Source organism: Nycticebus coucang, chromosome 22 (genome assembly GCF_027406575.1).
Source record: "Nycticebus coucang isolate mNycCou1 chromosome 22, mNycCou1.pri, whole genome shotgun sequence".
Lineage (NCBI taxonomy): Eukaryota > Metazoa > Chordata > Mammalia > Primates > Lorisidae > Nycticebus > Nycticebus coucang.
The window spans coordinates 48,467,294-48,494,033 of record NC_069801.1 but is presented as its reverse complement, the minus strand read 5'-3'; the positions used below and the strand labels follow the sequence as shown (position 1 = coordinate 48,494,033).

The 26,740-nt window shown below is 39.9% G+C and overlaps 1 protein-coding gene across 13 annotated transcripts in view; it reads right to left on the bottom strand.

The window, feature by feature from the left end:
• OSBPL9 (oxysterol binding protein like 9) overlaps positions 1–26,740 on the bottom strand; it is a 222,440-nt gene that overhangs the window by 61,242 nt on the left and 134,458 nt on the right. Inside the window, exon 1 of one of the 13 annotated variants that reach the window (XM_053576473.1) lies at positions 7,130–7,311. The exons of 9 other annotated variants lie outside the window; for them this stretch is intronic. In XM_053576473.1, the coding sequence (XP_053432448.1) occupies positions 7,130–7,156 (27 nt within the window). In that variant the 5' untranslated portion in view covers positions 7,157–7,311. Of the gene's footprint in view, positions 1–6,994; positions 7,312–26,740 lie in introns of those variants that run through there. 3 more of the 13 variants (XM_053576472.1, XM_053576474.1, XM_053576478.1) reach the window with 3 other exon arrangements.

Below are 26,740 nucleotides of genomic sequence, written 5' to 3'. Positions count from 1 at the left end.
AAATAGACGGGAGCCACTGTCTCTGGCCTGGAAAATCTATTTTTAAGGATCTACCACAAATTGAAGTTGTAGGTAAATGTCTTGGAACTTGACTTTACATATCACTAGAGAAATTCACATTAAATATATAAATCTTTAAACTGAGTTTTAGTAGTCACTTCAAGTTTTGAGATAACTACAGAATTCTGATAGCATAATACTTATTGAAAATTTGATTATGGAAAGTTTTCAAAAACAAAACCGAATATTCACTTAACAAGACTGGATCTCTCTGTACAGCAAAAATAACTAACATTCAAAGGCAACTAAATGATAAACTAGTCAGACTAACAACCAGTACAAAAACACTTGTATTTCACATAACCAAAATAAAATAAGACAAAAACAACCACCCTGAAAAGAACAGATGCTACAATTGGCCTGGTATTTATCTCTTCTAAATTACAGCAGCACCTCGACAGTTGATCACCTCTCTATACTAACCACCTCCTTAAGTTGACCTAATTTTCGCAGACCGGACATGCACCAGAGGTGCACATCAGTACAGCGGGCCTAATTTCTTATTATTTCTTATGTTGACCTTCTCTGTATGTTGACCAGTTACAGTCCCTTGGGTGGTCAACATACAGAGGTTCTGCTGTATCTATGCCAAAACTGTCTTTGTATATTGGATTTTAGCTGCCAGTGAATATCGAACAACTTGAAGAAAACATAGGTTCAATTTCACTAAAGTTTTTAAAAGTATAGTACACAAAACTACCCTGATTCAGTTTGTGGTTAAAATCTATCAAGATAAGATAGATTGATAGATCTACAATAGAATAAGGACTAGAATACAAGTCCAAGAGGATAGGACTTTGTTCTCTAGAATACTCCCTAGTCTAGTGCTTGGTTTGTAACAAATGCTCATTTAAAAAAAATATATATATATATATAAGGAATTTTGCAATGTGCCTACTTGTTAGTATTCAAACACAAAGTGATGACAGAACTGGAAGTTACTACAGATTATAAATCAGATATCATCTAAAAAATCATTAATTCTGGGCGTAGGAACTCTGATTTTTACCTATCTTGTGTAAATTACAGAACCTAATGGTTTGTACCCTCATGTTGATCTAAAACAGTGGTTCTCAACCTTCCTAATGCCGCGACCCTTTAATACAGTTCATGTTGTGGTGATCCCAACCATAAAATTATTTTTGTTGCTACTTCGTAACTGTAATTTTGCTACTGTTATGAACTGTAATGTAAGTATCTGATATGCAGGATGTATTTTCATTGTTAGAAAGGGGGTGCGACCCACAGGTTGAGAACTGCTAATCCAAAATTTCAAAAGAACAAAAAAAAAATCATAAATAATGCATTTAGTTATCATAAAGGAATTATTATGTTGTTGGTGGTTGAATTTTTCTAAAGCTGTAAGTTTTTAAGAAAAAATGGTAACTTAAATAGGAGAAAAAGACACTAAAATAAATGGTAGTACAAGCAGCAGCAAGATCAGGCAATGAGAATCATCTCATCCCTCAAAAATCTTTCAAGACAAATCTTATCATGAGACATTTTTACACATTATTACTCTGGGACTTAGAATTCAGCTAACCAATAATTATTCACTGAGCATCCTTTAGAACTATGGCACTGTGCAGGATGTTTTGGGGATGCCAAGAAGCAGCACATACAGCCCTAAACGAGTTTCAATCTAGCAGAGGAAATAAACACCTATCTATGAATAACTGATTGCAGGATAGTATAATGTTATGAGAAAAGCACTGAGATTCAAGGGAGCAAAGTTTCATGAAGCAGCATTCGAGAATGCGGTCTTTGGACAGAGATGGAGCCCTGGCAGGAAACAGCATAATCAAATGAGATGTTTGAATCTTTCTTTAATGAAAAGACTACATTCTCTACAGAAGTGAAGGCAGGGTTAAGGAAATTTACAAGGGATGTGGAAGTATTCCAGAATTAGGAAGAGCAAATTGACCTTATCATCTCTAGTCTGAAGGAGCAGAGGAGGAAACGGTTGTCGTGAGCCAAACAGGAGGAGCAGCTACCCACTGGACACAATGGCTGTGGGACAGTCCCTGTTAGAACTGCACCAAAGGAAGGAAGGAAGGAGCAAGAGGAGTAAGAACTTGTTTATTCTCCACGTTTTGTCACTGTTTGCCACTGACTAAACCCAACCAGACTCCAAGGGGCAAAGGATTCCTAGGATGCTACAGGCTGTAAAGATTAGCCTCCTGGAGCACAGGGCAGAGAATGAATCTGCAAGAAAATGGAGGACCACCACCACACTCCCAGCTGGGCAGAGGCTAGAAAGCACAAGGAGGCCAGATGAGGAATGATACTCTCTTAGAAAAATACATAAGATGTTATTTTTCAGAGCTGGATGCTGAATCTAAAGGAAATGAAAATTTGTGGCTGAACTGCAAAAGTACTGGGGCTAGAGATTAGCCAGAGCAGCATCCTGATTTTCTCTGGAGATAACAGAAGAGCAAGAGTCAGCTACACTCTAGCCTTAGTCATTCGAGTCTCTAGCTGTGTGACTTTGGGCAAGTCACTTCACTTCTCTGAGACTGTATCTTCCACTAATAAAAAAAAAGGCAGAAATTAAGTTAGAACTTGAAGATTCCTTCTAGTTCCAGGCTGCCGCAAAGCCAGGACAATAAGCTTCAAGCAAAAATAATCAGGCTCACCAGGAGGGTAAATACCTCATCACACTGGAAAAACCCAGGGGCCACTTAGTCATCCATTAAAAAAATTAATTTCATTTAAAGACAATAAGAACTTACAGGTTCCAACTGTAGCCAAGTCCTCTAGGGTATGACAAAGAATGTGAAAACACAAGCAAACTCCATCATTTGGTATAACCTTGAAACTTACTGAGAAAGATACTATGCAACTAGATTTTAAAACATGCTCTGGAATGCAGAGAATGCAAAGAAACAATGGAGTAAGCAGAATAACTTGATTGAAGTGGCACATTTTGGAAAAATCAAAATGAGTCACTTAGTCAATATAGTAAAGAAGTTCTTTTTTTTTTAAGAGAGACAGAGTCTCACTTTATCACCCTCAGTAGAACGCTGTGGTGTCACAGCTCACAGCAACCTCCAACTCCTGGACTTAGACAATTCTCTTGCCTCAGCCTCCCGAGTAACTGGGACTACAGCTGCCCATCACAACACCCAGCTATTTTTTGTTGCAGTTTGACTGGGGCTGGGTTCGAACCCACCACACCCGGTACATGGGGCCGGCACCCTACCCACTGAGCCACAGGTGCCGCCCAGAAGAAAAGTTCTTAAAGTTACATTTCTCTCCTTTTCTCTCTCACACACATTCATTCATGACACAAATATTTACTGAATATCTACTGTAGCCAGGAACTACCATCAACTTCAAAGGCTATCTCTAACGACAATAAAAATAAGAGCAAACAAAATTAAGAATTACCTAGTCTTCTGGACTAAACTCGAATTTCACCCCTTCAAAGCAGTCCCTGAATTATTTTAGCTAACAACATGCTTTTTCCTATAATGCTAACAGTACCCCAGAACCAATTTGTGCTCATACTTCTAATAGTATTATTTCAGCTCTATTAGAGCTCCTACAGACTGGCACGGGGTGGGGGTGAGGGGTCCTGTCCCCCATTTATAACATTGACTGTAAACATTTTTCTAATCCTCTGTCTCTCAGGTCTGATAGCAACCAGGGAGCTTGTTGACCTAGGAAACACTTTCACTCACAGGAAGAAACTTAACTCCAGTACACCTGGGCCAAAGGTTTGCACACTTGGGATATTATTATGTCATATATCTTAATCACTTAACCAGCACCTACTATGTGCTAAGCACTGGTATAGGGACAAAGACCCTGGGGATACAAAAATATATAAGAACCCCTGGTCTCAAGGAAATTAGGGTCTAATGTACGAATCGGACATGTGAACAAAAATTTCACACTACAGCTTGGTGAAGGCTGCAGTATAGAGGTCAGTACGGAGTGCTGCAGAAGGACACAAAGGACGAGAGTAGTAACTTGCTCTGCCCAAAGGAAGGCATCGCAGAAAAGGGAACACAGGCGCTGTGTGCTAAGGAAGAATTCAAGGCCTATCGCTTGGATATAAGGAGGGCAATCTAAGCAAGAGGAAAAGGCTGTGAAAAAACATAGACCTATGAGAGGTTGTAAATGTGAAACAGTTCACGGAGAAGCCTCAGGTAAAGCACATGGAGCTGAGTCCAGACTCAAGAAAGAGAAATTAGGATTGGACTGTGAAGGGCCTTGAAGGATATGCCAGGAAGGTAGGCTTTGCCAAGGGGGAGACCAAACACATTTTCAAGGATGGGACTAACTCAGATTTGATTTTGGATTAAAACAGTGGTTCTCAACCTTCCTAATGCTACAACCCTTTAATACAGTTCCTCATGTTGTGGTGACCCCCAACCATAAAATGATTTTCGTTGCTACTTCATAACTGTAATTTTGCTACTGTTATGAATCAGAATGTAAATATCTGATATCCAGGATGTATTTAGGCAACCCCTGTGAAAGGATTGTTCGAACTCCAAAGTTGGTTGTGGAAGTCCAGTGATAGATGAATCAGATTTCTCAGTAGTGTAGGTGAGAGATGAAGAGGGTCTACACTATCACCTAGAAAAAAATGTTATATCCAAGAGATTATTACTAAGGCAAACATAACAGGATCCGGTGATTGGACATGGAAAATAAGTTAGATAGAAAATAGCTTTAAATGACTAAGTGCCTGTGTGTGGTAGAACTTCAGCTCATTAAAATATTTAGGGAGGGATACTTTGCTTAATTATATTTTCCATCTAAGAACTATTTTTTCAAACATTATCTTTGTTAAACCTTTATTAAAAGTCTTCTTCCTAAGTATAATTTTCTAAGTACATCAATCATAAAACTTATTCTATATAAGAATCACTGTAAATATTAAGTTATTACTCTACAGTATAAAATTTAGATATTGGTAAGACTTAACATATTTTAGGACACATATTAGAATTTAATTTTTAGAATAAAAGCCTGATTATCAGGCTGGTTTTTCTTCATCTTCTCTCTCAATTAAGCCATGTAACTTCTGGCTTAAAACACCACCAATACATGGTGATATCACAATGCTCTTTCATAGATGAACTGAATTTTAATTGAACTAAATTCCCTGCTAATCTTCATATCAACTAGGATAAACTGGGGGTGACTGAGAATAGTAAACACAATCTTTTCACATTAAAAAAAAAAAAAATGAGCCAGGCATGATGGCTCTTGCCTGTAATCCCAGCAATCTAGGAGGCCCATGCTCAGAAGTTCAAGACTAGCCTGAGCAAGAGTGAGACTCCATCTCTATCAAAAATAGAAAGGGCGGCGCCTGTGGCTCAGTAGGTAAGGTGCCGGCCCCATATACCGATGGTGGCGGGTTCAAACCCCGCCCCGGCTGAACTGCAACCAAAAAGAATAGCTGGGCGTTGTGGCGGGCGCCTGTAGTCCCAGCTACTCAGAAAGCTGAGGCAAGAGAATCGCTTAAGCCCGCGAGTTGGAGGTTGCTGTGAGCTGTGTGATGCCATGGCACTCTACCGAGAGCCATAAAGTGAGACTCTGTCTCTACAAAACAAAAAAATAGAAAAATTAGCCAGCATCGTGGAATACACCATATACTGAGGAGGCTGGGGCAGGAGGTTGCCTGAACCCAGGAGTCTGAGGTTGCTGTGAGCTATGATTTTGCCACTGCACTATACCAAGATCAATACTCTGTCTCAAAAAAATAAATAAAATAAAAATTAGTGTCCAGAATTTTAGAAATACCAAAATGAAATGAATGTGACCAATAGACAAGTCTTTGCAGCCCAGTATTTACTGCAGGGTGCTCCCAAGCACACTACCATCTCTGTCAAAAACAAACTCTGGACACTTTGAAAACAGATACAACTTGTCTGTTATCTTTCTTGATTCTCAAGACTAAGAATCTGATTTTTAATGGTATGTACCTTCCCTGTGCTAGGAAAGGTAATATAGTATTTTTATTTAAGTTGTCTCTTGCTGGGTTGCACAAAAAGAGGAAGTAAAAAACTATTTTTTCTAAAGTAAAAGCAGATGAGAGATGTTAACATTATTCATTAAAGGGTTTTATCACCTAGTCAGTTAAATACAGGTAGTGTTCTGAAAGATTCACAGATAATTGCCTGAGAATTTCCAGTTTTTAAGTAACTGCAAAAGCTCTTAAAATTGCAAATACTATTCTAAGATCTCTCCCAGCTTCTCCTTTGAGAAACTATGAAGTAACTACTTGATTTCTTTTTAATTTCCTTAATACAGCTAGAAGTAAAGTTTAATCAATAAGCATATCTGAGTGTTAACTTCAAATTAGCAAAAAAATTTTATTTCAGTAAATCTCTCAATCTTTCATAACAAAAATACTTGTAATACAGTATGAATGCCAGCAAAAAATGCATAATGCAAATATGCTTCCTAGTCTATTATTAAATTATACTCAATTCTCCATAACTAACCTGGGCTGATCAACCCCTAAATCTACACCAAAGTTAATTACTTCTGGAAGCTACCTAAAAAGCATAAAACGACCTCCTTCTCTACTCACATACTCACAAACAATAGCATCGTAATGATTATACACAAAAATACACCATCAGGCCAGAACACAGTGCCAAAAGTAAACCACCACCAAAATACGCCTGGCCTGCAACTAACGGGCAACTGTTCAAAATAAAGCTTTCACGTTAAGAGAAAGTATACTTTTGTATTTAAAATCACATTCTGAGACATTTTTCAAATGGAAAACAGAGTTTCACAAAAAAGGAATTGAAAAAAAGAAGACTCCCTCTAAAGTCCGATTTGGTGGTGGCCAACGACCTCTCGGCGGAACTCGAGGCCCCTGGCCTCAGCCCGCAACCCGTCTGGGCTGAGGAAGTGAGGAGCGCTCCGGGAAGAGGGGCCTGGGCAGCCGGGTCGCCCTACTCACCCCAGCGGGCGGCGGGACGGAGGCAGGGAGGGCACAACATTCGTGCCCACGGCCTGGCCCTGGGCCGGCAGCAGGGACCCCGGGGCCTCAGGGGTAGGGGCCAGCCCCTCTCCCAGACCCTCGGGGTCTACTCACTCCGCAAGTGGCCAGCAAGAAAGCCATTCGCCAAGACCCCCGCCCCGTGCCTCCAGAGGAGGGAGGAAGCCGGGGGGTGCTCCCGACTACCCCTTTTTCTGATCCCCTGGATCGGATCCCTGGGCCGCAGCGAAGGCGGTCCAGACAGAGGCTCAGCCCGTTCCTCGGGACACCCCCTTCACCACTACCCCTGCTCGCTCCCCGCCCCGGCCCGGAGGCCGTCCCGATTGGCTGGCTCTGCCGGCTCCGGCAAAGAGAGCCCTGGCGATTGGCCATGGGTCACCTGCTGTCGGGAGGTGAGCGGCTGGCGATTGGCGGTTGGATCAGTTTTGGGGCGGAGAGGCGGGCGGGAGCTAGCGCCAGCGCCAGCGCCAGCTGGAGGGGCGGGAAGCTGCGGGCCGCGTCCCCGGGGTCTGGCCGCCGGGCCCCCGCCCAGCCCCGTCAGCCCCCGCGCGGGGACCCGGGCTCACCTTGAGGGGTGCACCTCGGGACTGGCGGCCTCCACCGCGGCAGCGCCACCCGCGGGAAAGGGGGGTTGTCGCTCGAAGGAGCACAGTTCGGTTTGGGGCTCCAGCCTCTGGGACTCCCATTGGGTGGCTCCTGGAGAAGAACCCGGTCAGAACCGTAAACGTGCTTCACCAACACCCCCCGGCCCACCCTCGGCTTCCCCAGCAGCCGGGCCCAGAAGTTTCATCTTGATAACTAATTGTGCTTACTTCCGGAAAGTTGTTTGTGTCGCGTGGAAGGTAGGCGGGAGAAGGAGATACTATATAAATAAACAAAAGCAATGGGTGCCTAAGTTTCATTTTATTAATACAGTGAGACATCGTAGGCCTGCTGTTGCGCCACAGCTCCATAAGGAGTGTAGGTGGCTTGTGAAGGTTCTTCAGGAATCCGAAAGTAGTAAACTTCAAATTGTATCAAAAGTTTGGGCTTAGGAGACATCAACAGAGACTCACAGACAAAATGATTAACTTACTGATCTGGAAGACAGTTTCCATTTTGGCTCTTGTTATTTTTTCTTAGGGTTATTTATATACCTATCCTTGCTTTCAGAACCCTACTAAACTCCTAAAATTCCAATTACTTCTTGTATTTTTATAGCTCTATTGGTACCCCGTACATCACCTAGCATGGTACACAGTGCACAAAGAGCTCAACACTTGCTGAGTAAGTGAGCTAAACTTCTGGACTCAGTGTTAAAAGATACCTTCAATTTGTTTTATGAAAACTGTTTCAAAATGCCTAATACCAAATACACTCTCTTTCCCCCCACCAGCTTTTTCAAAGCTGGGCCCTCTCCCAGGGCTCCCTATCTCAGTAAATGAAACCACTACCATGCTATGTCAATCATAAACCTAGCTGTCCTCCTAGCCGCCTCCCCCACGCCACATTCAGTCTATCAAGTTTTGTCATTCTTGCATCCTAAATACACTCGTTTTTTTTTTTTTCTCTAAATACACTTTTAATTCTATCCATCTCTTACCAACACCACCCCATTACAGGTACTGGCCCTTTGGAATAAACTTCTTATTAAAGTCTTCCTAAGTCTACCCTAACTACTCTAATTCATTCTCAACATTCTATATATAGAGAGAGGAAAGATATCAAATTAGACATGGTATCTTCTCAGAAAATATGTAAGCAAGAAGAGAGTAGAGTGAAATATTTATATTACTTTGGGCCACAACGGAAGTTAAAAAAGTAAAAAAACTATGAAAAAAATCAAATCAGGTGATACTTTAGGTTTCCAGTGTGGCATATAAGAAGCTTAGAAAGCCAGGCACAGTGGCTCACGCCTAATCCTAGCACTCTGGAAGGCTGAGATGGGTGGACTGCTTGAGCTCAGAAGTGTGAGACCAGCCTGAGAGCTAGATCCTGGCTGGGCATTATGAGCACGTGTAGTCTCAGCTACTTGGGAGGCTGAGGGAAAAAGATTTCTTGAGGCCAAGAGTTTGAGGTTGCTGTGAGCTATGACACCATAGCGCTCTAGCATGGGCAACAAAGCAAGACTCTGTCTCAAAAAAAAAAAAAAGGCAGTTTAGAAGTCACCACCCTGTCCTAACCACAAGCAAAATGTTGAACAAATTTAAAAATCTACAACTCTTCTTAGATCTGTAAGAGAAGCAAGGGCACAGGGCAAACCGGTGCCCTCCAAATTAGAAAATTTGGGAAAATACAACTAACCCAAGCAAAAAACTCACAAGCAGCAACCTCCATGAAGTTTATTTATTTGCTGTTTTTGGCCGGGGCTGGGTTTGAACCCACCACCTCCGGCATATGGGGCCGGCGCCCTACTCCTTTGAGCCACAGGCACTGCCCAGCAACCTCCATGGAAACTAGTATCCAGGTAAGGTTAGCTGATCTGTAACTAGAAAATTGTTGGAGGCTTACCATGGACCAATCTGAGAAATATAAACTCCTGGGATGCTCAATCATACTGGGACAGGAGGAAAACCACACTCTGGTTTTGCCTCTAGGAACTCTACAAGGTCATCACAGTGAATATTGGGGAAGATCTTCTCATGCTGCCCCTCTAGCCTTTCACGTGGAAGAAGGTAAGTACCTAACTCTCCAGCCTTTATAGCCATCTTGTCCCACTTATGGGGTGGGCAGATGAAAGGGGTGATGGATTTGAGAAGCATATGTGAAGTTTACTAAATTCACAAAAAGACTGAGATTTAACCATAGGGCCACAGAATGTTTCCCCTCTAACCACACCTTACACCACATTACTAAAAGGCAATTTACCACAGTTCCTTTTACCAAATACATCACATCTACTTATCAAGAAAAATATCACAAGACATACTAAACAGGAAAAAGCACAGCTTGAAGAGACACAGAAAGCATCAAAACTAGACTCAGACATAGCAGGGACATTGTAATTATCAAACCAGGAACTAAAACAACTATGATTAGTATCCTAAAGGCTCTAAATGGACAAAGTAGAAAATATTCAAGAATAGGTGGGCAATGTAAGCAGAGAGGTGGAAATTCCAAAAAAGAATCAAAAGGAAATGCTAGAGATCAAAAACACTAAATGAAAAATGCTTTTGGTGGGCTAATTAGTAGACTCGACACAGCTAAGTAAAGAATCTCTAAGCATGAGGATAGCTCAATGAACACTTGCAAAACTGAAAAGCAAAAAGAAAAGAGATTGGGGGAAAAAAGAAAACAGAAGAGCATATCCTAGAACCATGGACAACTACAAAAGACATAACTAAACATAACAAAAATACCAGAAGAAGAAAGAGAACAGAAGAAAAATTTAAAACCATGACCAAGAATTTCTATAAATTAATATGAGATATCAAACCACCAATCAAGAGAAAGCTCAAAAGATACCAAGCAGGAAAAATGCCAGGAAAATTACACCTAGGCATATCATTTCCAGATTATTGAAAATCAAAGATAAAATCCTAACAAAAGCCAGGGGAGGGCGACTTACCTATAGAGGAGGAAAGATATCAAATTAGACATGGTATCTTCTCAGAAAATATGTAAGAAGAGAGTAGAGTGAAATATTTATAAAGTACTAAGAAAAAAATTAAAACCTAGAATTCTGTATCCTGAATAACTGTGCTTCAAAAATGAAGAAGGTGGTATTGTGAATGACTCAGACCTGTAATATCAACATGTTGGGGACCTGAGTCAGAGAATTGGTGGAGGCCAAAAGTTTGAGACCAGCCTGGGCAACATGGAGAGAGGTGGGGACAGGAGGAGAGGTTAGCCATTACCCTAATACTAAAACCAGAGAAATATATTACAAGAAGATAAAACTACAGACCAGTATCTTTCATAAACATAGATACAAAGAATTTCAACAAAACATTAGTAAATGAAACAATGTATAAAAAGAATTACTCATGATATATGAATAAATCCCAAGAGGGTATACAAGGCTGGTTGAATTTTCTTTTGTTTTTCTGGAGACAGAGTCTCACTCTGTGCCCTGGGTACCATGCTGTGGCATCACAGCTCACATCAATCTCAAACTCTTAGACTCACGTGACCCCTGACCTCAGCCTCCTAAGAAGCAGGGACTACGGTACCCACTACAATGCTGCCTAATTTTTCTATTTTTAGTAAAGAGGGGTTCTCACTCTTGCTCAGGCTGGTCTTGAACTCCTGAGCTTAAGCAATCCACCTGCCTTGGCCTCCCAGAGTGCTAGGATTACAGAAGTGAGCCACCACCTCTGGCCAATATTTGAAAATCAATTAATGTTAATAAGAGAAATTATATGATATCAATAGATGCAGGGGAAAAAAACAAAATCTAACACCCATTCATGATAAAAACTCCTAGTAAACTAGAAAGAAAAGGGAACTTCGGTAATATGATAAAGAATATGCATAAAAACACTACAGCTAGCTCAGGGCTTGTAGCACAGCGGTTACAGCATCAGCCACATACCCCGAGACTGCAAGGTTTGAACCCATCCCGGGCCAGCTAAACAACAATGACAACTGCAACAAAAAATAGCCGGGTGTTGTGGTGGGCACCTATAGTCCCAGCTACTTGGGAGGCTGAGGCAAGAGAATTGCTTAAGCCCAAGAGTTTGAAGTTGCTGTGAGCTGTGATGCCATAGCACCCAACCGAGGGCAACAGAGTAAGACTCTGTCTCAAAAACAAACAACAACAAGAAAAACAACAACACTACAGCTAATATCAAACTTAATGGTGAGAAACTAGAAGCTTTACATTAAGGTCAGGAACAACAAGGCACATACAGATGATACATCAATGTAGAAAACTGGAAAAGAATAGACAAAAAAATTTCTGGAACTTACGAGCGATTAGAATAAGGTTGCAGGATGGAAAGTTAATATACAGAAGTCGAACTGTTTTCCTATAAGTCAATAATAAATGGAACCTGAAATCATATAAATCTAACAAAATATGTACAAGATCTATATAAAGAAAACTACAAAATTCTGAGAAATGAAATTTTAAAAGAAATAAAGGGTATATGACACACCCCCAGGGTAAAGGGCTCAACTACAACTTGGACTTCAACTAACAAATGCAAATAATGTACCTAATCATGTGTGCCCTTATATTAATCTGAAATAAAAGTGAAATAAACACACTCAACATTGCATAAACCAAAAAATAAAAATAATGAATGGGAAAAACAAACAAAAAGAACTAAATAAATGGAGAGATAGTCCATGTCCAAGGACAGGACAACTCAATATTGTGGAGATGTCAGTTCCTCCCAACTTGATCTACAGCTTCAAAGCCATCCCAATCAAAATCAAGTTATTTGCTGGGTATCAACTGATTCTATGGTTTAAGTGGAAAGGCAAAGGAACAAGACTATCCAACACAATGTTAAAAGATAAGAACAAAGTTGGAGAAATAACATTTCCCAACTTCAAGACTAACTACAAAGCTACAATAATCAATATGGTGTAAGATTGCCACAGGTGGGTGGCACCTGTGGCTCAGTGGGTAAGACACCAGCCCCATATACGGAGGGTGGCGGGTTCAAACCCAACCCCAGCCAAACTGCAACAAAAAAATAGCTGGGCATTGTGGCAGGTACCTGTGATCCCAGCTACTTAGGAGGCTGAGGCAAGAGAATCGCCTAAGTCTAGGAGTTGGAGGTTGCTCAAGTTGGCTTTATCCCAGGGTCTCAAGGCTGGTTCAATATACGTAAATCTATAAATGTAATTCAGCACATAAACAAAGTAAAAAACAAAGATCATATGATCCTTTCAATCGATGCAGAAAAAGCTTTTGATAACATCCAACATCCCTTCATGATCAGAACACTTAAGAAAATTGGTTTAGAAGGGACATTTCTTAAACTGATAGAGGCCATCTACAGCAAACCGACAGCCAATATCATATTGAACGGAGTTAAATTGGAATCATTTCCACTTAGATCAGGAACCAGACAAGGCTGCCCATTGTCTCCATTGCTTTTCAACACTGTAATAGAAGTTTTAGCCACCGCAATTAGGGAAGAAAAGGCGATCAAGGGCATCCACATAGGGTCAGAAGAGATCAAACTTTCGCTCTTCGCAGATGATATGATTGTATATCTGGAAAACACTAGGGACTCTACTACAAAACTCCTAGAAGTGATCAAGGAATACAGCAACGTCTCAGGTTACAAAATCAACATTCATAAATCAGTAGCCTTTATATATACCAACAATAGTCAAGTTGAAAAAACAATTAAGGACTCTATCCCATTCACAGTAATGCCAAAGAAGATGAAATATTTGGGAGTTTATCTAACAAAGGATGTGAAAGATCTATATAAAGAGAACTATGAAACTCTAAGAAAAGAGATAGCTGAGAATGTTAATAAATGGAAAAACATACTATGCTCATGGCTGGGAAAAATCAACATTGTTAAAATGTCCATACTACCCAAAGCAATATATACCTTCAACGCAATCCCTATTAAAGTTCCACTGTCATACTTTAAAGATCTTGAAAAAACAATACTTCGTTTTATATGGATTCAGAAAAAACGTCGAATAGCCAAGACATTACTCAAAAAAAAAAAAAAAGCAGGAGGAATTACGCTACCAGACCTCACACTATACTACAAATCGATAGTGATCAAAACAGCAAGGTATTGGCACAAAAACAGAGAAGTAGATGTTTGGAACAGAATAGAGAACCAAAAGATGAACCCAGCTACTTACCGTTATTTAATCTTTGACAAGCCAATTAAAAACATCCAGTGCGGAAAAGATTCCCCATTTAACAAATGGTGCTGGGTGAACTGGCTGGCAACCTGTAGAAGACTGAAACTGGATCCACACCACTAACCAAGACAGACTCTTACTGGATTACAGACCTAAACTTAAGACATGAAACTATGAAAATACTAGAAGAGAGTGCAGGGAAAACCCTTGAAGAAATTGGGTTGGGTTTTTTATGAGAAGGACCCCCCGGGCGATTGAAGCAGCTTCAAAAATACACTTTGGGGACTTGATCAAACTAAAAAGCCTCTGCACAGCCAAGAACACAGTAAGTAAAGAAAGCAAACAGCCCACAGAATGGGAGAAGATATTTGCTGGTTATGTCTCTGACAAAGGTTTAATAACCAGAATCCACAGAGAACTCAAACGCACTAGCAAGAAAAGAACAAGGGATCCCATCACAGGCTGGACAAGAGAATTGAAAAGAAACTTCTCCGAAGAAGACAGGCGAGCGGCCTTCAAACATATGAAAAAGTGCTCATCATCTTTAATCATCAGAGAAATGCAAATCAAAACTACTTTGAGATATCATCTAACTCCAGTGAGACTAGCCTATATCACAAAATCCCAAGACCAGAGATGTTGGCGTGGATGTACAGAAAAGGGAACACTTTTGCACTGCTGGTGGGAATGCAAACTAATACATTCCTTTTGGAAAGATATATGGAGAACACTTAGAGATCTAAAAATAGATCTGCCATTCAATCCTGTAATCCCTCTGCTGGGCATATACCCAGAAGACCAAAAACCACATCATAACAAAGATATTTGTACCAGAATCTTTATTTCAGCCCTATTCATAATTGCTAAGTCATGGAAGAAACCCAAGGGCCCATCGATCCACAAATGGATTAACAGGTTGTGGTGTATGTACACCATGGAATACTATGCAGCCTTGAAGAAAGATAGAGACTTTACCTCCTTCATGTTTACATGGATGGAGCTGGAACATATTCTTCTCAGTAAAGTGTTTCAAGAGTGGAAGAAAAAATATCCAATGTATTCACCCCTACTATGAAACTAACTTAGGACCTTCACATGAAAGCTATAACCAAGTTACAACCTAAGAACAAGGGGAAGGGGGAAAGCGTGGGGAGGGAGGGGGGAGGTGGTTAGAGGGAGGAGGATTGAAAGGATCACACCTGTGGTGCATCTTACAAGGGTACATGTGAGCCTTGGCAAATGTGGAATGTAAATGTCTTGGCAAAGTAACTAGGAAAATGCCAGGAGGGCTATGTCAACTAATGAGATGAAAATGAGTCAAATATTCCATGAAACAAGTGTATGGTGCCCCATGATCATATTGATGTACACAGCTATGATTTAATTAAAAAAAAAAAAAAAAAAAAAGACCAATGGATGACAATACTGCACTAATGAGAGAGCTGTCTTATCTCTTAGCGGTATCTGGTTTATATTACCTAATTATTTAAAATATAAGTTGTTACTTATTCTAAAATATATCAAGAAATAATCAAAAAGATTTCTGCTAATAAACAGTATTAAAATAAAAAATTAAAAAAAAAGAAAACAGAAAGAGAGGAAGTTAATAACTTAATGGGACATCTCAAGCAACTGGAGAAGGAAGAACACTCCAACCCCAAACCCAGCAGAAGAAAAGAAATAACCAAAATCAGAGCAGAGCTAAATGAAATTGAAAACAAAAGAATTATACAACAGATCAATAAATCCAAAAGCTGGTTTTTTGAAAAGATCAATAAAATAGATAAACCTTTGGCCAACCTAACCAGGAAAAAAAGAGTAAAATCTCTAATTTCATCAATCAGAAATGGTAATGATGAAATAACAACAGACCCCTCAGAAATTCAAAAAATCCTTAACGAATACTACAAGAAACTCTACTCTCACAAATATGAAAATCTGAAAAAAATCGACCAATACCTGGAAGCACGCCACCTACCAAGACTTAGCCAGAACGAAGTAGAAATGTTGAACAGGCCTATATCAAGTTCTGAAATAGCATCAACTATACAAAATCTCCCTAAAAAGAAAAGCCCAGGACCAAATGGCTTTACGTCAGAATTCTACCAAACATTTAAAGAAGAACTAGTACCTATACTACTAAACCTCTTCCAAAATATAGAAAAAGAAGGAATATTACCCAGCACATTCTACGAATCAAACATCACCTTGATCCCCAAACCAGGGAAAGACCCAACAAGAAAAGAAAATTATAGACCAATATCACTAATGAATATAGATGCTAAAATACTCAATAAGATCCTAACAAACAGAATCCAACAACACATCAAAAAACTTATACACCATGACCAAGTCAGATTTATCCCAGGGTCTCAAGGCTGGTTCAATATACGTAAATCTATAAATGTAATTCAACACATAAACAAACTAAAAAATAAAGACCATATGATTCTTTCAATTGATGCAGAAAAAGCTTTTGATAATATCCAGCATCCCTTCATGATCAGAGCACTTAAGAAAATTGGTATAGAAGGGACATTTCTTAAACTAATAGAGGCCATCTACAGCAAAACCACAGCCAATATCGTATTGAATGGAGTTAAATTGAAATCATTTCCACTTAGATCAGGAACCAGGCAAGGTTGCCCATTGTCTCCATTGCTCTTTAACATTATAATGGAAGTTTTAGCCATTGCAATTAGGGAAGAAAAGGCAATCAAGGGTATCCACATAGGGTCAGAAGAGATCAAACTTCACTCTTCGCAGATGATATGATCGTATACCTGGAAAACACTAGGGATTCTACTACAAAACTTTTAGAAGTGATCAAGGAATACAGCAATGTCTCAGGCTACAAAATCAACACCCATAAATCTGTAGCCTTTATAGTTACCAACAATAACCAAGCCAAACAAACAGTCAAGGACTCTATTCCTTTCACAGTAGTGCCAAAGAAGATGAAATATTTGGGAGTATACCTAACAAAGGACGTGAAAGATCTCTACAAAGAGAACTATGAAACTCTAAGAAAAGAAATAGCCAAAGATGTTAACAGATGGAAAAACATACCATGCTCATGGCTGGGAATAATCAACATTGTTAAAATGTCCATACTGCCCAAAGCAATATATAATTTTAATGCAATTCCTATTAAAGCTCCATTGTCATACTTTAAAGATCTTGAAAAAATAATACTTCGTTTTATATGGAATCAGAAAAAACCTCGAATAGCCAAAACACTACTGAGCAATAAAAACAAAGCAGGAGGAATCACGCTACCAGACCTGAGACTGTACTATAAATCCATAGTGATCAAAACAGCATGGTACTGGCACAAAAACAGAGAAGTAGATGTCTGGAACAGAATAGAGAATCAAGAGATGAATCCAGCTACTTACCATTATTTGATCTTTGACAAGCCAATTAAAAACATTCAGTGGGGATGGGCGGCGCCTGTGGCTCAAGGAGTAGGGCGCCGGTCCCATATTCCGGAGGTGGTGGGTTCAAACCCAGCCCCGGCCAAAAAAAAAAACATTCAGTGGGGAAAAGATTCCCTATTTAACAAATGGTGCTGGGTGAACTGGCTGGCAACCTGTAGAAGAATGAAACTGGACCCACACCTTTCACCATTAACTAAGATAGACTCTCACTGGATAAAAGATTTAAACTTAAGACATGAAACTATAAAAATACTTGAAGAAAGTGCAGGAAAAACTCTTGAAGGAATCGGCCTGGGTGAATATTTTATGAGGAGGACTCCCCAGGCAATTGAAGCAGTATCAAAAATACACTACTGGGACCTGATCAAACCAAAAAGCTTCTGCACAGCCAAGAACATAGTGAGTAAAGCAAACAGACAGCCCTCAGAATGGGAGAAAATATTTGCAGGTTATACCTCCGATAAAGGTCTAATAACAGAATCCACAGAGAACTCAAATTTATTAGCAAGAAAAGAACACGTGACCCCATTTCAGGGTGGGCAAGGGACTTAAAGACAAACTTCTCTAAAGAAGACCGACGCAAAATCTACAAACACATGAAAAAAGCTCATCATCCTTAATCATCAGAGAAATGCAAATCAAAACTACTCTGAGATATCACCTAACCCCAGTAAGAGTAGCCCACTTAACAAAATCCCAAAACCAGAAATGTTGGTGTGGATGTGGAGGAAAGGGCACACTTCTACACTGCTGGTGGGAATGACCACTAATACGTTCCTTCTGGAAGGATGTTTGGAGAACACTTAGAGACCTAAAAATAGACCTGCCATTTGATCCTATAATTCGTTTTCTAGGTTTATACCCAGAAGACCAAAAGTCATAATACAACAAAGACATCTGTACCGGAATGTTTATTGCAGCCCAATTCATAATTGCTAAGTCATGGAAGAAGCCCAAGTGCCCATCGACCCACGAATGGACTAGCAAATTGTGGTACATGTATACCATGGAATATTATGCAGCCTTAAAGATGGAGACTTTACCTCTTTCATGTTTACATGGATGGAGCTGGAACATACTCTTCTTAGCAAAGTATCTCAGGAATGGAAGAAAAAGTATCCAATGTACTCAGCTCTACTATGAAGCTAAATTATAGCTTTCACATGAAGACTATAACCCAACTATAGCACAAGACTATGGGGAAAGGGCCAAGGAAGGGGAAGGGAGGGGGGAGGTTTTGGTGGAGGGAGGGTAATGGGTGGGGCCACATCTGTGGTACATCTTAGAATGGGTACAGGCGATTGCACTAATGTACACAGCTATGATTTAACAATAAAAAAAAAGAAATGAGCTATTAAGCCATGAAAAGACGAAGAGCAAACATAAATGCACACTACTGATTGAAAGCCATCTGAAAAGGCTATACACTGTATGATGACAACTACGTGACATTCTGGAAAAGGAAAAACTATGGAGATGTTAAAAAGTTCAGTGCTTGCCAAGGACTAGTAGGGAAGAGAGGATGAATAGGTAGAGCACATTGGATTTTTAAAGCAGTGAAACCACTATGTATGATATATAGTAGGGAATAAACGTCATTACAAATTTGTCCAAACCCGTAGAAAACACAAGTGAACCCTAATGTAGTGTATGGACTTTGGGTGATAATGATGACTCTCTGTAGGTTCATTAATAGTAACAAATGTACCAATCTAGTGGGAGATGTTGATAATAGGAGAGGCCAGACGTGTGTGGATGGAGCATTCTTTTTTTTTTTTGAGAAAGGATCTCACTCTGTTGCCCAGGCTAGAGTGCAATGGCATCGCCATAGCTCACAACAACCTCAAACTCCTGGGTTCAAGTAATCCTGCCTCAGCCTCCTGAGTAGCCTGGACTACAGGTATCTGCCACAATGGCCAACTAATTCTTCTATTTTTTTGTAGAGATAGGGTCTCACTATATTGGTCTCAAAATCCTGGGCTCAAGGGATCCTCCCAACACAGCCTTCCAAAGTGACAGGATTACAGGCATAAGTCATGTCCAGCCTTGTAGTTGTTTTTTCTTTTTAATGAGCTTTTTAATACTATTTAATTTTCAAAGTTATAGGTATTTTTGCCCTAATTTTACAGGTAACGTTCTGCATCACTTAACTTTATTCTGAAACAACTTGTAGATTTCATTGAAAACACCTGAGTTGCCAAATTTGATTAGAAATGCACAGCTCCTTACCAGCAGATGAGTGAAAATGCTTTGTATGGTCTATTTACCATTAATTTTAAATGCTCTATCTTTTATGCACTATAATTGCAAGATTAGAAATTAAGTAAATGAGACAATCAGAAAAAAGGTGGAGGAAAGCTATTACTTAATTTTATATACTTCTATGCAGTTTAGAAGTATATAAAATTTAAAAAAAACAAAACAAAACAAAAAAGAAGTATACAAAATTCTACATACTTTTTTTTATTTTTTGGCCGGGGCTGAGTTTGAACCCGCCACCTTTAGGCATATGGGGCTGGCGCCCTACTCCTTTGAGCCACAGGCGCCGCCCAAAATTCTATATACTTTATATATATATATATATAATGCATATATACTCTATGCCTCATCCAGGCAATAGAGTGAGACCCTCCCAAAAACTCAATTCTTATTATGACTGTTATTTTCTTTCTTTCTTTTTTTTTTTTGCAGTTTTTGGCCAGGGCAGGGCTCAAACCCGCCACCCCCGGGTATATGGGGCGGACGCCCTACTCCGTGAGCCACAGGCACTGCCCATGACTATTATTTTCTTCCTTATACAAGACTCAGCTCCATAAAGGCATAGGCTATGTGTGGCTTTATTCAGTTATATCCTCTACAACTAGTACAGTCCATGGAACACAGTAAGTGCTCAATAAATATTTACCACCTAAATAACTTTTCTCTGTGCTCTATATGTTCTGAATTGAGCATGCACTGTTTAAAATTTCATGGAAGATTATTTTTATAAAGAAAAGGCATGGTAGGCGCCTGTGGCTCAAAGGCGTGGGGCCCCATATGCCGGAGGTGGCGGGTTCAAACCAAGTCCCGGCCAAAAACTGAAAAAAAAAGAAAAAGGCAGAAAATACACTATGTATAATGAGATTTCTCTAAAAATACATACTAAAGGCTCGGCGCCTGTAGCTCAGTGACTAGGGCGCCAGCCACATACACCAGAGCTGGCAAGTTCGAATCCAGCACAGGCCTGTCAAACAACAGTGACAACTACAACCAAAAAATACAGCCAGGCGTTGTGGCAGGCACTTGTAGTCCCAGCTACTTGGGAAGCTGAGGTAAAGAATAGCATAAGCCCAAGAGTTTGAGGTTGCTGTGAGCTGTGATGTCACAGCACTCTATGGAGGGCAACATAGTGAGATTCTATCTCAAAAAAAAAAAGTCCATAGTAAAAATAAATTTCTAGCCATTAAATTAATAACCTTTAGCTATTTATAAATCTAGACCATTTGTTCTTAGTTGTTTCCCAAGAGTTCAAAATATATAAGCCATCAACAGTACAACACTATTCATAAGAAAAGTGAATCACAGAATCCTAAATTCCAACTTAGGAACCAGAAATACATTTGCCCTCAGAAATAGCAAGGACACTGGCAACAACCCTTAAGGGAATCTTCCTTGTTATGGGAAACCCCAGTAACTGGCCATAGAAGAGGTGGCACATTTGTATCATGGTCATTTCCTTTGGGGAACAAAGGGCTTCAAGTGAGAAACACAAAACACCTATTTTTCTACATGATACAAATAAAATCTAATGAATCCAGGGGAAACGATACAGTTGAAGATCTTACATATTGAAATTGAAAACTATGTTCAAAAAGCTAATCATCAGCAAAGTGATTTAACATTATCAGAAAAACACTCAAAAGATTTCTACTGCCGGGCGCGATGGCTCAGGCCTATAATCCTAGCACTCTTGGGAGGCTGAGGCGGGTGGATTGCCTGAGTTCACAGGTTTGAGACCAACCCGAGCCCAGAGCAAGACCTCATCTCTAAAAACAGCCAGGCATTGTGGCAGGCGCCTATACTCCCAGCTACTCAGGAGGCTGAGGCAAGAGAATCGCTTGAGCTCAAGAGTTTGAGGTTGCTGTGAGCTATGACGCCATAGGGCACTCTACCAAGGGCAACAAAATGAGACTCTGTCTCCAAAAAAAAACAAGATTTCGGCTCGGCGCCTGTGGCTTAGCAGCTAGGACACCAGCCACATAGACCAGAGCTGGCAAGTTTGAATCCAGCCTGCCAAACAACAATGACAGTTGCAATAAAAAATAGCCAGGTGTTGTGGTGAGTGCCTGTACTGGGTACCAGCTACTTGGGAGGCTGAGGCAAGAGAATCGCTTAAACCCAGGAGTTTGAGGTTGCTGTGAGCTGTGACATCACAGTCCTCTACAGAGGGCAACATAGTGACAATCTGTCTCAAAAAAAAAAAGACTTCTATTAATCTTAGTCACCCAGTTAAACACATAAGCCATAACAGTTAACAAGGGTAGAATCAAGCCATCTCAATTCTAAAGATTAATTTTTCAGCTATTCTCGTAAATTACACCTTAAATACTAAATCATGTTCATCTATAAGTTGGGCAGACATGTGATTATCATACCTGAGTTATCTTCTTTTGAAAAGAAGGCTTCACAATGGCTCTGGTGTTTTTCTAGCCTCGAGGATAACCTGCAGTTCTGCCATATCTCCTTTCTATATGATGATGTTTTACCCACAGATGAATGGTATTTCTGGTGAGTTTGGCACTGGCCCTCTCGGTTCCCCTCAGCCCCAACATTCTCACAAAGGATTATCATATCCTTTCTCTCTTGGGGCTTGAGATCAAAGCCAGTGAGGGCAAAAAAAAATATGAAATTATGGGATAATAATGATGAAATTCCAATGTGATAAGCAGTGAAGACACAGTCTATAGTAGCCTACAGAAGGGATACATATGAGGACAAATAAAGCCTAATTTCTTGGCACAAAGAATAATCACAGAAGCCATTTAGTTTAAGTATCAAAAAACTGAAAAAGGTCTAATAGCACTCAAACATCTACATGAGTATCTTCAAACTGGAATCTAAAAAAGTCTCCACAACAATCTTCTATGTTTTCATTTCTGATAATCTATAAAAATGAGTATAACCACACACTGAATCAGCCTACTAACAACCTTAAAGCCAAGTGCTACCACCTTATTTCACTGGCCGTGTGTATGTAATCAAGTTGGCACCATGTACTATCTGTCGTAAAAGTGACACTGTATAAAGACATATCTGTGTAAAGTAAAGGCCAAATAACCCCATGACATGTGCTGTACAAATGAAGGCTTCTCGGTAGGAAAGTGGCAGGATGACAGAGTCCTCGTATTCCACACAAAGCGTAGGCATGCCGAACTTAAAAGGCTGTATTTTTCCCAACAGTCAGTGCCATTTTCACATTGTAAGTAGCAACCCACTTTTAGCAAGGCAATATCATTCATCATATTAATGATAATTTAAACTTTATTACTCTGTGTTGTGTTTGCATTTAATTATTTTAGATGTATGGTTCTATATGTTTTTTAAATTACTTAATTTTATTTATTTATTTATTTATTTTCCCTTTGGAAGCAGAGTCTCACTCTGTTGTCCAGACTGGAGTGCAGTAACATCAGCATAGCTCACTGCAGTCTCAAACTCCTGGGCTCAAGTGATCCTGTTTCAGCCTCCTGCCATACCTGTTTAATTTTCTTTTTTTTATAGAGATGGACTCTTGCTATGCTGCCCAGGCTGGACTCGAATGCTTGCCCTCAAGCTATCCTCCTGCCTCACCCTCCCAAAGTATAGGAATTATAGGCAAAGGACACTGTACCTGGCTTCTATGAGATTTTAAACCAAAGAAATTTATATCTGGCTTTATGTCTGCCCACATTAAACAGCATTATGATAGAATACTTTACTTTCATATTGGCACTGTTGCTGTACAAGAACGTTCTTTTATTTTAGATTGAAGCACTCCTTTTAGCATTTCTTGTAGGAGTGGTCTGGTGCTGATGGAACAAACAGCTCTTGTTTGTATTTTTCCTTCAGCACTTTGAGTATGTCATGTCACTCTCTCCCGGCCTGTAAAGCGAGTTTCCACTGAGAAGTCTGCTGCCAGATGTGTCGGAGTCCTTTTATATGTTCTTTTTTTCTCTTTTCTTGCTTCCCTTAAGACCTTTTCTTTTTTTTTTTTTTTTTGTAGAGACAGAGTCTCACTTTATGGCCCTCGGTAGAGTGCCGTGGCCTCACACAGCTCACAGCAACCTCCAACTCCTGGGCTTAAGCGATTCTCTTGCCTCAGCCTCCCGAGTAGCTGGGACTACAGGCACCCGCCACAACGCCCAGCTATCTTTTGGTTGCAGTTTGGCCGGGGCCAGGTTTGAACCCGCAACCCTCGGTATATGGGGCCGGCGCCTTACCGACTGAGCCACAGGCGCCGCCCAAGACCTTTTCTTTATCAATGACCTTTGGGAACTTGGTAGTTAAGTGCCTCAATGTAGTAGGTCACAAAAAAAGACTTAACAAATTTTAAAAAATACAAATTATCCCGTTTATCTTTTCAGATCACAATGGAATAAAATTAGAATTCAATGCCAACAAAAACACTCACTCATCCCCACAAAAAGTCATGGAAACTAAGCAACCTATTGCTGAGTGATAGCTGGGTCCAGGAGGAGATAAGATAGAAATCAAGAGATTCCTTGAACAAAATGAAAATGAGGCCACAAACAATCAAAACTTGTGGGATACTGCAAAAACAGTTCTGGAAAGAAAACTCATCATCTTTTCTTTTTTTTTTTTTTTTTTGGCCAGGGCTGGGTTTGAACCCACCACCTCCAGTTTATGGGGCTGGTACCCTATTCCTTTGAGCCACAGGCGCCTCCCAGAAACTCATCATCTTAAACACCCACATCAAGAAATCAGAAAGAGCATACATAAGTCAATAATCTAATGAATCATCTCAATAAACTGGAAAAGGAAGAGCAATCCAATCCTAAACCCAGCAGAAGGAAAGAAATAACAAAATCACATCAAAACTAAATGAAATCAAGAACAAAAGAGCCATTCGGATGCCTAATGAAGCAAAAAATTAGTCCTTTGAAAAGATAAAATTGGTAAGCAACTGGCGAGATTAACCAGAAACAAAATAGTAATATCTCTAATAAGCTCAATCAAAAAGAAAAGAGCAGACATAACAATAGATACCACGGAAATAAAAAATATTATCACTGAATACTACAAAAATCTCTATGCCCAGAAATTTGAAAGATGAGGAGGAAAGTGACAAATTCTTAGAGTAACACTACCTCCTTAGACTCAACCAGGAAGAAATAGAACTCCTAAACAAACAAATATCAAGCACCAAAATTGAAACAACAATAAAAAAGCTTCCAACACAAAAAAGTCCTAGACCAGATGGTTTCACACCAAAATTCTACCAAACCTTTAAAGAAGAGCTTATAACTATATTGCCAAATCTATTCCATAACATTGAGAAGGGAGGAACCCTCCCAACTCCTTCTATGAAGCAAATTTCTCCCCCATGCCAAACCCAGGAAAGGACACAACAACAACAAAAAAGAAAACTACAAACCAGTTATCATTAATGAATATAGATGCACAAATACTAATAAAATTTAGCAAACAGAATTCAGCTGCACATCAAAAAAAAAAAAATTCATCATGACCAGGTGGGTTTCATCCCAAGGATATGAGGCTGGTTCAACATATGCAAATCCATAAATGTAATTCATCACATAAACAGAAGTTAAAAAAAGGCCACATGACCCTCTCAATAAGTGCTAAAAAAGCATTTGACACAATTTGACAAAATTGTGTCAAACTGTCAAACACAATTCTTAACACCAACATCTCAGGATACAAAATCAATGCACACAAATTGCTTTTGTAAGGTTACCGTCCACATTGTAGTTGTGTCCTTCGCCCAGGAATTGTGCCATATTCCTGTGTAACGTACACATTACGTGGGAATTTACCCATTTCTTAGCTTCCTGCCCCATCACTAGTCCCTGAATGCAGTGACAGAAAAAGCATGACTTAATTTTAGCTAATTGTGGAAGAATTTATTTGGGTTTGAGGTAAAATAAAGTGGGGCCATAAAAGGTAAAACATAGTTCTGCTTTACAGAATTTAGAATTAGAATTTGCTTTGTCAAAAGAGTATTCTTATAAGCAATGTTGTATTATAGGCTGTGCTGAAGAATTATGTTTGTATTCTACACTGAAGATGTCAGACTGGCAATTTATGCCAACAAGAGTCAAGCAGAGAAGCATAGCAAAGAAACAACACCCTTCCCGTGAACACCAAAGAAAATGAAATACCTTGGAATATATTTACCGAAGGATGTGAAGGCTCGCTACAGAGAAAACTGAAACACTGAGAATGAAATGGTAGAAGATGCTAACAGATGAAAGAATATACTATGCTCATCGCTCAAAAGCATCAACATTGTTAAAATGTCCATATGAACCCAAGTGTTTCAGTGCAATCCCCATTAAAATACCAATGTCATATCTTGCAGATCTTTTTTTTTTTTTAAGAGACAGAGCCTCACTTTGTTGCCCTTGGTAGAGTGCCGTAGCATCACAGCTCACAGCAACCTCTAGCTCTTGGGCTAGGGCTATTCTTTTGCCTCAGCCTCCCGAGTTGCTGGGACTAAAGGCACCCGTCACAACACCTGGCTATTTTTGTTAATGTTGCCACTGCTGTTTTAGCTGGCTGGGGCCGGGTTCAAACCCATCACCCTCGGTATATGGGGCCGGCACCATACCCACCGAGCCACAGGCACCGCTCATATCTTGCAGATCTTGAAAAAATAGTCCTACACTTCATGTCAAAAAAACCAAATACCCAGTGCAATTCTACACAGTAAGAACAAATCTGGAAGCATCACTTTAACAGACTTCAGGATATACTTCAAGTCTGTAGTGATCAAAACAGCATGGTATTGGCATAAAAATAGAGACACAGACCTATGGAACAAACAACCACATTAAAAACTGGGCAAGAGAAATGAACAGAAACTTTTCCTACGATTATAGACTAATGGCCAACAAACACATGAAAAAATGCTCATTGTCTCTGATCATCAGAAAAATGCAAATCAAAACCACATTGAGACATCACCTACCCCCAGTGAGAACAGCCCTTAGCTACAGATGCTGGCATGGATGTGAAGGAAAGGAATGCTCATACACTGTCGGTGGGACTGCAAGCTACTACAACCCCTACTGAGAGTAATGCGGAGATTCCTTAAAGAACTAAAAGTAGACCTATCATTTGATCCTGCAATCCTACTACAGGGTATTTAGCCAAAGGAAAAAAAAGTCATTTTATCACAAAGACACCTGTACTTGAGTGCTTATAGCAGCACAATTTACAATCGCAAAGTCATGGAAACAACCCAAGTACCCTTCAACACATTAATAGATTAAAAAAT